This window comes from Ptychodera flava, chromosome 8, assembly GCF_041260155.1.
Source record: "Ptychodera flava strain L36383 chromosome 8, AS_Pfla_20210202, whole genome shotgun sequence".
Classification (NCBI taxonomy): Eukaryota; Metazoa; Hemichordata; class Enteropneusta; family Ptychoderidae; genus Ptychodera; species Ptychodera flava.
Window position 1 is genome coordinate 40,439,568 of NC_091935.1, and position 11,157 is coordinate 40,450,724.

Below are 11,157 nucleotides of genomic sequence, written 5' to 3' on the forward strand. Positions count from 1 at the left end.
ACAAATTCTCCTGCTGGCACAGAATGAAAACTGCTGTTCAAACATTTACCACAGTTACTCCATTCATGGAGATTTTCTGTGATGTTGCTGGGTCTTCATAAGCACAGTACACTGTCTATAATAATCCATAAGGGACATGTGTTGATTTGCAAGAAAGACACAAATAAGCAGTGATGGAATGGACATGGGTTTTTTATTGATAACATTCAATTACTGACATGAAAAATATCAACACTACTATCTAGTTGGTAGGTATTGTTCAAATGGAAGAAAGTTGAAATTTCTCTGTATGTGTATGAACTGTCAGAGGTATATCACGTACACAGCAACAAAAAGACGTAAAAACTGTAATGATATACCATACATGTACTGCATGTCACACAGTCCTCATTGTTAAGCGGAAGGTATGTGATTTGGAGAAAACTTTCGAAGAAAATTGGCAGGGAATGTTTAAATGGCGGTTTGATAGAGTAGACACTACACTCAGTGTGACAGTTTTCGGACGACCTCAGTTTTCGGACATTTAGTGATCTGCTGTTAGTTAAACTCACTTCGCTCCATATCGATAGAGTTTTACAGGTCATGTGACCTCATATTAAGTCAGGTGACACTGTTGTCCCGTTTTCGATACTGTAGTTTTTTTGGTAGAAGCTATGAGTTCGCTACGAGCGGCGCTCACAAATTGTCGTCTGACACCGCGTCAGTGATACTGTCAACATACTGCCGTCAGGTAAAAGTATCTGAAATTTTGACGAAAGTCCTAATTAAGCATTGAATTTTGAATGTGGGGGAGAATAATGATTTTGAAAATATTCTTTCCATTGTTCGCTACGATTGCATGTAGTTTTAACGAAAACTGCGCAGTTGTTTTGAGAAAAAAAAGTACATTTAATGAACGTAAGAAGTGTACAAGTTTTCGGACAGACAATATTTAGCATAATTGTGTAAACGTAGTAAGTGACTTGCTGCGTAAAGACTTGACAGGTAAATAATTCCATACGATGAAATATACTCGTTATTTTTATTAAATAATGCTTGTGCGATTCTAATACAAAAAAAATATGCAATGGAAACAATTATAAGTAATACTCACTGAACAAACTTAGCAAAGTTAGCCACACCATACGATACAAGGTGCCGAAAGCAACCCACACAGAGACAGCCTGTGTCCGATATCTAAGCGTCCGATATCTAAGCGCTATACACGTCGAAATATAGTTGAGTTGTCCATGGATTAAACATAACTAATTATCATGAAATATTCTTATATACAGTTTTCTAAACACATCAAAATTAAAAATTGATGGTTTGAAGTTTCAAATTATCAATACTTAGCTGCTAATCACATTCCAAACAGGACGTCCAATTTCTGGGATTGGAGTCCGATTACTACACACTCAACATGGGGTCAAAACTTTGGCAACTTTGACCCGAAATACCACTCCCGTCGTGTCAACTGAGTTTGAGGATAACCACAACAATAAAGTTTTGAAAGGTATAGTAATAAGATTTCGTATTGCTCGTCATTTATGAAACGACTTTGGGCGAAATTCACTACCCTGTCCGAAAACTGTCACACTGAGTGTACCATGGCACGAATATACTGGCTCATACCATGGAGGTAGGAACTACCTCCATGCTCATACAAAGTCCCTCTGGAGGGATTGTGGATTGTGAAACACACTGATGAATTTGTGTACTGTACAGTGCTTTGCTCTTGTACCTACATGTAGCAACCATTTGATGGCTCTATGACATGGAAGAGATCAACAATAACATGTATAATGTATGCACTACTGATCACAGAATGTGATCCCACTAGATCATTGAACAACTTCAAGGCAATGGTTGTGTTTTGCTATTAATCAAAGCTGTTTTAACTCGATTTCTACTGTTTCTAACAGGATTCTTTTAATATGCAATGAAAGGAAAGCTTGCAAGATGTAACAGTTCAATACCTTGACAAATACAGTCTGCTGGGGCAGTACATTGCTGTCTGCTATGACTGAAATGAATATTTAAAGGGATGTAGTCGTCGGAACTGCGCCTGTGCAGAGTTTCTTGTTTACAAACAATGTATTTCGTGCACGATATCAAGATGCACCTCATCATCATAGCTGCAACATTTAAATTATACGATGATAGATTATGACCGACATGTTTTAACTGTTGTTAATCACCATTGTGCCTTGGATACATTGTTGCCATGGGTCGTATGGGTCCCATACGACCTTGGAGCGCAGTTCCGACGACTATATCCCTTTAATCAAAAAATCACATTTATAAGTTGGACTGGTACTTCCTTTTATTGTCTCCTGTTCAAGGAGCATGCATGGAAGACATCTTCATTTGAGGAAGTCAGAGGTCAAATCACTGTCCACATGGCTTTCTATTTAATTCATCAAAATTTATTCTTTATCTACCATACAAGTAGCTTTCCAATATCACCACCACAGAGAATACTGCTTTGCACTTAAAAGTGTGTATGATCACAGTCCGTGGATAGAGGGACTGTGGTATGATGAATAATTGAATACAGTTTTCATTCTGTTATAGCACACAGTAAATCTTTTCCATAGCACATTGTACAGACCGCTGTGATCTGAAAGCCTTTCACAGCTGTGAGGTTGCCAGTATGCAAACTGCTAAAACAATTTTTAACAGTCAAAAATGTTCATATTCAACATGTCATTTGCACTGACAGCAGTGCCGTTGACCGTTTAGTCAAACTTCTTCCCAATGTAACTTCCCAAACTATTGATCATATGTTTATCAGTTCTTAATAATAATTCCCTTCTTTTTCAGTTCCTTTCTTCTTTTCCTTTCCTGCTTTTCAATTTCTTCCATGTATTTTTGAAATTTAGGATGCCGTGGATCAATGGCATATCCAAATTTTTCCTTGGCTTCCAGAAGCAAAAGTTCCCTCTTCTGTTTCTGTTGTCTTTGTTGTTCTCTTTTCTTTTCTTTTTCTTCGTAGTATTGCTGTATCAATTTTGGCATTCTTGCCATGCTTGCAGCAATATGCTTCTCCCTGCAAAAGTAACATGATACACAGTTTCAGAGTCCTGCTATTAACAGATAGCACACAATTACTATGTAAGTTGTTTGATACAATAACACATAACTATGATCACATAACAATGCATGGTTAAAACTGCATTTGCCTTGCAAACTGTCATGTTTCACATCTAGAACACAAATATGAAAAATGTTACAGGTCTTCCCAAATCAACAGCTAGCAGATTTGGCCTCTTTGCTTAAGTTATTGCTCTAACTTTGTAAGTGTTGCAATGAAAAAGACCTGTGTTCTGTTCAGTATCAAATTTATGATATTTGTATGCACTACCTTCTTCCACAATCAGATTTTATTAGACATGTCCGAGTCACAGTCATTGTAATTCAGTTTTGTCAAAAGATTTATTTACCTGTCGTATGAATTCACATGAAAGTTATAGCTTAACCAAAACTCTGGAAATAAGTCCTTGGTAAAACAAATATTTCTACAGAACCACATGTATATGTTTATTACTTGAGATATCCTCACTCAATGATAACACTGAAAGAAATGTTTTATATTTTGGCAGTGAACATGTACCAGTATACTTTCACTGAAACGCTGAGTGATACAGCACAGGTACTTCAATTCTAAAAAGTGTTCTCTTCTTTACGATTTTTTAGTTGACCTTATAGACCTAAGGCTCAGGAAGCAGCCTGTCCATATGAATCTGCTAAATTTGTAAATTGCAGGATACAAAATCTATAAAATTACATCCAACCATAGCTTTGTTCAAAATCAACATGATCAGATGCATGGGAAGAATTCAATGTGCCTATGTCATATTCCATTATAAATTTATTGAAGTTTGCAGCTTTTGTCAGCACAAATCAAACACAGTATTTGAGGGACTTTGGTGTAGCCACTTTGGAAACTATCAAAAAGTAATCTCAATGGATAATTGTGAATTGATGAAGAGAAAACAGACTTTATGATTTCGGTTGTAGCGTATCGCCCCTAGATCCTGTACACAATGTGTGTGGTACCACAGATGTGACATCGTGATGATATGTGTTGTTTAATAGCAAGTAATTATTTCAAATTTTCTTTTAGTGCATTTTAATACTCCTTTTCCTAATCGTGATGAGGAACACCCCCCCTACCCTAATATGTGAATGATAATAGCCAGCGGCCAAAGATTCATAGAGTGACCATAGTTCAGTGTTAGTATAAACACGGTCCGTCAACAAAAATGGAGGGACGGTGGCATGGAGGTAGCTGTGGAAACGCAGCTATCTGTTGGCGGGTAGTGCATGTCCCTATATGGGTCAAAGGTCAACCCCGTCACGGATAGCTGCAGACCAACTGCAAGCAAAAGTGGGTCTATTACGACGACACCACATGTATCGGATCTTTGAACGGCAAAATAAACCAAAGTGAGTGTAATTCAATAAAATGACCAATACCTGCCTGAACGCGTTCGAACGTGAATAGCATGACAGCCGGTCAGAGTCCTTATTAGCATATCGATAGAAGTCAAAGTTCGCTGCTGGAGTGAAAATCTTGAGTACTCCTTGGAAAATCGGCCGAATTACGTAAACAAACCAGAAATTTTGTTCACAAAAGGAGCTAGGGAATGAGCAATAATCAGAGTTCAGGCAGGTATAGGTCATTTTATTGAATTACGCTCACTGTGGTTTATTTTGCCGTTCAAAGATCCGATACATGTGCTGTTGTCATAATAGACCCACTTTCGCTCGCAGTTGGCCCGCAGCTATCTGCGGCGGGGTTGACCTTTGACCTGCATAGCGACGCACGCTACCCCACCAACAGATAGCTGCGTTTCCACAGCTAGCATGGAGGTACCTCATGGTGTTAGGGGTAGGCCATTTGATATCCTTGGGGGGGGTCTGGAAGATTTAAGACGTTGCATTTTTTTTTGCACCTGATCCACTGTTCAAATTTTTTTTCACTCTCTGATTACTGCCAACTGGTAACTTTTTTTTTCTCACACTCCTCATTTGGATACTTTTTTCTCCCAACAAAAATGTACAGTCCTCTACTGTGTGCAGAGTAAAGTGTTGTACATTAGATAATCAGTTGGAACTCAATACTTGTACATATATTCAAATGTACCTCTGGAACTGAGTATAGTTCAGGTGATAAAATAAATGCACAAGATCTAAGGAAAAACGACATCTCTGCATGGACTAACTCTTTAGCTCAGTCAGTTGCCCAGAATATAAAGGAGATGACATTGGGATGTCAAAATCAGTGGAAAGAAATAAGCTAACAAACAGAACAAGAAGTTTAAAAAGCCAAAAGTTGCTACATTATACAGTACTGACCAAAATTGTACCCTTGGGATCGAGCTATATGAGGAAGACATTAAAATTTAAATATAGCAATTCTCAAATGTATTTGGCCAAATAGCCATTGTGCTGATACAGTCTTCAATTTGCGTCCGAAGGGCGCCCTGAAAATAAAAAATGTGTACCAGAAAGTAACTTTTGATGGATTTCTTTTCTTTCACCTTAGTGAGTCATCTTTTTCCTCAACCCCCCCCCCCCCCGGCTTGTTTTTTTTTCATTGACATTCGCCGGGAATGTTTTTTTTTAAATCTTCCAAACCCCCTAGGATATTGTAAATGGTCCACCCTTAGTGACCCCATACTACACAGGCTAGGCGCGCCGTAGTTGACAGCGCTTTCGGTGAAGCAGAAGCGCTATCAACTACGGCGGTGCCTGTGCCGTAGAGTGTCGCTTCTGCCTCCATTTCCATAGTTACCTCTTGATTCGCTCCTTTTCTTCCTTTACTCTCTCCGTCTCTATGTCGGCTTGCATTTGCTGTAAGGTGGGATACTCTTTTTCATCTTCGACGATTTCTTCGAGTTCTTTAGCCGTCGGCCACATGACGCCAGGATCAAAACCAGACGCTCTGCCATGTCGGGCGTAAAGTTTTACGCATGTGCTTTTCGTCGTCATCCATCTCGGCAGTTCATCTTCATGTTGCAGCTGTTCAGCGCACGTCACTGTATCTGATTTGTCGGTACTATCTTCTGGAGCATTTACTACAGCGCTGCAATACTGATGTTTACCTAGAATACACGGGAAAAGACGACTTTTACTCCTGAGATCTAACGACAACACACGGACGAATGTTTTACACAGCGCCGCCATGATGCACGCAAATGTGACCTAAAAAAGGGCAGAGGTCATGCAGTGTGACGTCATTATGTCATATCATGATATGAGGCGTGCACTAGCTGCACAGCCAGATTACAGATATCATATACAAGTCAAGAACTTAGAGATCTCTGCTACTATTGCTGGGCATAACAGCATCCTTCCCCTTTGCGTGGAGTAGCGCCCGATGCTAACTCAACAAAATCACACAAAACACTGGCTTTATAAGTATGACTTCTTTGCCAATCAGAAGCTACTTTTGCACACGAACAATGACAGATTAAATTGCACATTAAATTCTGCAAGCACATATAATAAAGTGAATAACAAAGCATCCAACATAGCATGTTTAATGGAACTGGGTAGATATACTATAATTGTTTCAAGCATAACACAAATGGTCAAATATTGGTTAAAAATAAGTAAGAAAGCAGATACAACACTGACTCGTGAGGCATATGATCTGGGCTGTCAACTGGACAATCAGATAATTGGGTGTCAGGCATTAAACAATCGTTACTGCTCGTAAATATTGGAGATGCAAAATAGAAAATGACAAACAGTTTAAAACTAATTTTAATGTGAAAGTGAAACAGCTTTTTGAAAAATGTGCATTTAAAATGATTCATGATGATACCAGACAAGGACACCATAAAAATAAACTTCGCACATACAGAGAGTTGAAAAAAGATTTCTCTCTCGAAAGATACCTTCGTGTTATAAAAAACCCAGATCACAGATCAGCCCTGTGCAAGTTGCGCATTAGTGCACACATCTTACACATAGAAACAGGTAGATATAGAAACCTTGATGTTATAGACAGAGCATGCCCAATTTGCCAAAACAAACAAGTAGAAGATGAGATACATTTCTTTTTTCATTGCAAAGGCTACACAGACATTAGACATGATTTTTTCAGTAAACTAAACATTTGCTTACTTTACTTTACTTTACTTTACTTTACTTTACTTTACTTTACATGCGCGAATCGAGTGCCCGGCTCGAGGCTTGGCTTGGGAGACGGCGTAACCACAGGTGCTCCTTAGCTGGGTAGTCTGCTAAATAGATCGATTTTCGGCTCGATCTATCGATCCCATAGTCGATATATGAGTATTTAGGTTGCAGCGGCGGGCATATCGACTACGGGATCGATAGATCGAGCCGAAAATCGATCTATTTAACAGACTACCCAGCTAAGGAGCGCCCGTGGGCGTAGCCAAGTCGAGCACTCGCGACACCCCAGGCACTCCCACACAGGTGTACGGGTATATGCCGCCCGACTGAGTCCCCCTTTTTTTAAGCGGAATAACATCCCTAAACATGGTCACATTTTCGTCCTAAAAATCCTGACTGTGATGGGTCTGTAACAAGGAAATGAATTGTCCCCATACAGCCATGGCCATATACTTCAGGAAAACATTCACATGCAATACAATGACTGCAAAAATTTCCCCAAGTTGTCAAGAAAATCCCTAGCAATGGATCATATTTTTTGAATATTCACCGTTACATACTTTCAACTTGGGCGGGACACCAACTTATGAAAATATTGAGTTGTTGTTGTTGATGATGATGATGATGATGATGATGATGATGATGTTGACCAATAAAAATCAATAAACATAACTATTGTGTAGTTGTTGTTTCAAACGTAATGTAGATGTCGTAAGAAACACTGCAAGACACCGTCATTAGTTGACCCAATGCTAATATAGTCAGAGAGTGTACGTTGGGAGTTTCATTGGTTCGATGATAGTCCTTGTAGAGTTTCTTGTGACATCTACCTTACGCTTTAAACTACAACAATACAATAGTTATGTTCGTTGAATTTTATTGGTCAACAACACAACTAATGTAAACATAAACAACAATGCAAACAACAACAACCAGATTTGTTGGTTCCCTGTGGTTTCTGAGCAGGGGCAGAAAGCCGACTTGCTAGTAGTGGCATCTATACGATGTAATTTAGACATATCCATGGGCCTGGAGTGCAGTACGGTTGTTGCAAATCAACATTCATAGTTTGTGGAGGGACTCTGATAGGATAAACCAGTATCGATAGATTTGAAAGTGCTTCGGATGTATTGTAAGTTCCAAACGGAGAACTTCAACTAGAACGAGTCACGGAACATTATAAAATTCAACGTGAAGTGTAAATATACCCAATTACAAAAATTTCAAATGACATTTCACGAGTTAAACAACGTCAAGGTGGATGACCCGTGGCTAAACATTTTTTCAGTAAATACCTATGCTAAGCAATGTTTCTTCAGACTTTCCGCGATAGTTTGATGAAGTAAATGCGGCCAAAATTACAACATAAATACCACTGACGTTAACTTTACAATCTAGCCTAGCATGATCAATACATTTACGAGATTTTCCAAACTTCTAAGTGTTTATCAACCTCGTCACCCATATTTGTCGATGCATGTATAAGAAATAAAATGATTCAATACATTAATTATGATTATTACACCATGAACTTATTTATTTATGCCATACTTTTTCTACTAGCTCTCCGGCATTCTTTCACTCGTCAGATTTCATTACGCGTAATTTTTTTTTTTTAATTGATAGACGTACCAAGTTTCGCCAATTTCTCAGTACAATGCTACCTGAGCTCGTCCAAAAGTCACCAGGGATGTACAGTGAATATCACCAAAGTCATCTGTAGTCTATCTGCCTTCTCAGGGCTTTAAGCATGAGAAAACCTATATTCAACACACTTTGGCTACAACGGCAAAATTGACATCGAAACAGGCAGGTTAAAGTTCGATGCCGTTCCGCAACAAGTTTGAATACGCATGACAATATGCTTTTCCTAGAGGATATTTCCTCTGTCATTTTACTCCAACAGTCCCCCTGCTGAAGGACAAAAATGTGGGGACGATTGATTTGTACAGCAGTAGATTATTCACTACGAGTTCTCTGCTGCTTTACTGGCTATCAATTCTCACCTGAAAGTATTATCTAGCCTGAACAAGGACGTACGTTGAGTTAACCGCAAAGCTTTTGGCCCACCGTCCCTCCACCCACCATGGAGGGACGGTGGTTGGCCAGTTCAGAACTCCACCGTACCGCAATATTACTTGCAAGTACATACCTTATTTCATCTCCTTAACTATAACTGGTACTAATGTCAACTACTCGATCAATACAATGAATAATACTTTAAGAGAATTTGATAAAAATCGCTCTTGTAGTATTAAAAACATGTTTGAAGGCGATTGATTTTAGGGTAGTCACTTCAACCAGGTAGCTATTTTCGTTCTCCTGTCATGATGGCAGAGAGCGGCTGGACAAATTTCGGAAGAGACAATTTAAGATACCTCCAGGAGGTAGACTTGGAATAAATTTTTACCCAAGTATTCCAAGGAGAAGAGGGTAAAACCACATGGTGAAGAGACCTTATTCTAGGGAGCCGATGTTTTTCCAACTTACCCCTAACTAGGATAATGACGCCCGAATCGTTATACTAAGCAATAGTAGGTAGTAAATATATATGCTAAGCAATGTTATGTCACCTTTTACACCGTACCTTGATGACGAAAATGTCGAAATTACATTTTTGACACAAACGACGTTTGCAACCGACAAGCATCAATACATGGATGAAATTTACACAACTTGTCCTTGTTTATCCACCTCACGGTCGATTTCCGTATTGGTAAATGTATCAGAAATACACAAGTATAAATTCAAATACGTTCATCATGAAAGTAACACAGGAAAACCTCCATTAACAATAGGTTTTCTCTTTTGCTTGTGTACCCTCCCGTATTTATTCACTCGTCAGTCCCTTCCCTGCCAGCGATTGAAAAGGCGCCCTCATTGTCAACAATTGCGAGTCAATTTTTTGAAAATTTTGACCAAATTTCATCAATTTCTCGTCATGATTACACCAGAGCTTCTCTAAAAACACTAGGGATGTACATTAAATAGAACCACAGGCATCTTTAGTCTATCTGCCTTTCTCAGGGCTTTAAATAGACTGTAAGGAGAAGAAAAGCTATATTCAACCCACTTTGGCTCTAACGGTCAAAATTGACATCGATTGGACCAGTAAAAGGGGTTTTGGAGAGAAAGTGTTAACAGGACACATTTAAGGGAAAGTCAATAAGGTTAAGGAGAGGGTAAGCTTTCCGGCACAAATGCTAAGTGCCTCTCTTTGAAGCAATGAAAAATGGGGCAGGCAAATTTTCAATTTTCAAGAAGCTCTAACTTGTGCACGTGATATCAAAGTTTTATTTCTATTGATATTTCTATTGATATAGTATATCTTTATTATTATATGAAAAATATCTACTAAAAATCATATTTCTTTCCAAAAGTTGGCCTTAGCCCCTTGGAACCTAAGGTTTGACCAAATCTGGCGTAGGGTACGGTCCCGGTTTCCCAACCCGACGAGAGTCGCCCTAGGTGAACACTGTCCGACAGACAGAAGGCACGTACATTTCATAGAACTAAAGGCATGTGTAGTCTGTTCACTTGCAAAGCCTTCACATCCATGAGTAAGAAGACGAAAACCTTAGTCCAACCCACCATGGTTTTACTGTAACAGTCAAAATTGACATCAATTGGACCAGTCAATGAAAGTCTTTGAAGACATCTTTATTAGAGAAATTCAATAATAGTTCAGGAGGGGTATGCTTTCTGGCCCAAAATGCTATGTTGCCCTCTTTGAAAAACTGACAGCTGATGGAACCAAAATTTCATATTTCAATGATGTAGCTTCCCTGTACAAGTGATACTGAAGTTTTATTTCTGATCATCTGGTATATCCACATGATGATAGTAAGAATATTTACTTAAAATCATGTTTCCATAAGTGAGCCATTGCCTTTTGAACCAAAACTGTGAGGAAAACAATTATTTTATGTGTGATCTGGGTTTCCTCAACAATTTCTCACAGCCTTTTAAAAAGTAATTTGCAAATCATGACCTGCCACTTATCTTTCTTCTACATATGACCAA

The 11,157-nt window shown here is 38.8% G+C and overlaps 1 protein-coding gene across 1 annotated transcript; it reads right to left on the bottom strand.

Moving 5' to 3' along the window:
- Positions 1-174: 174 nt before the first annotated feature.
- Positions 175-6,197, bottom strand: LOC139139341 (large ribosomal subunit protein mL64-like). Its single transcript, XM_070708218.1, has 2 exons — positions 5,783-6,197; positions 175-3,031 (listed from the first exon to the last, which is right to left on the bottom strand). The coding sequence occupies exons 1-2, from the start codon at positions 6,172-6,174 to the stop codon at positions 2,773-2,775; spliced, it is 651 nt and encodes a 216-aa protein (XP_070564319.1). The 5' UTR covers positions 6,175-6,197; the 3' UTR covers positions 175-2,772.
- Positions 6,198-11,157: the final 4,960 nt, after the last annotated feature.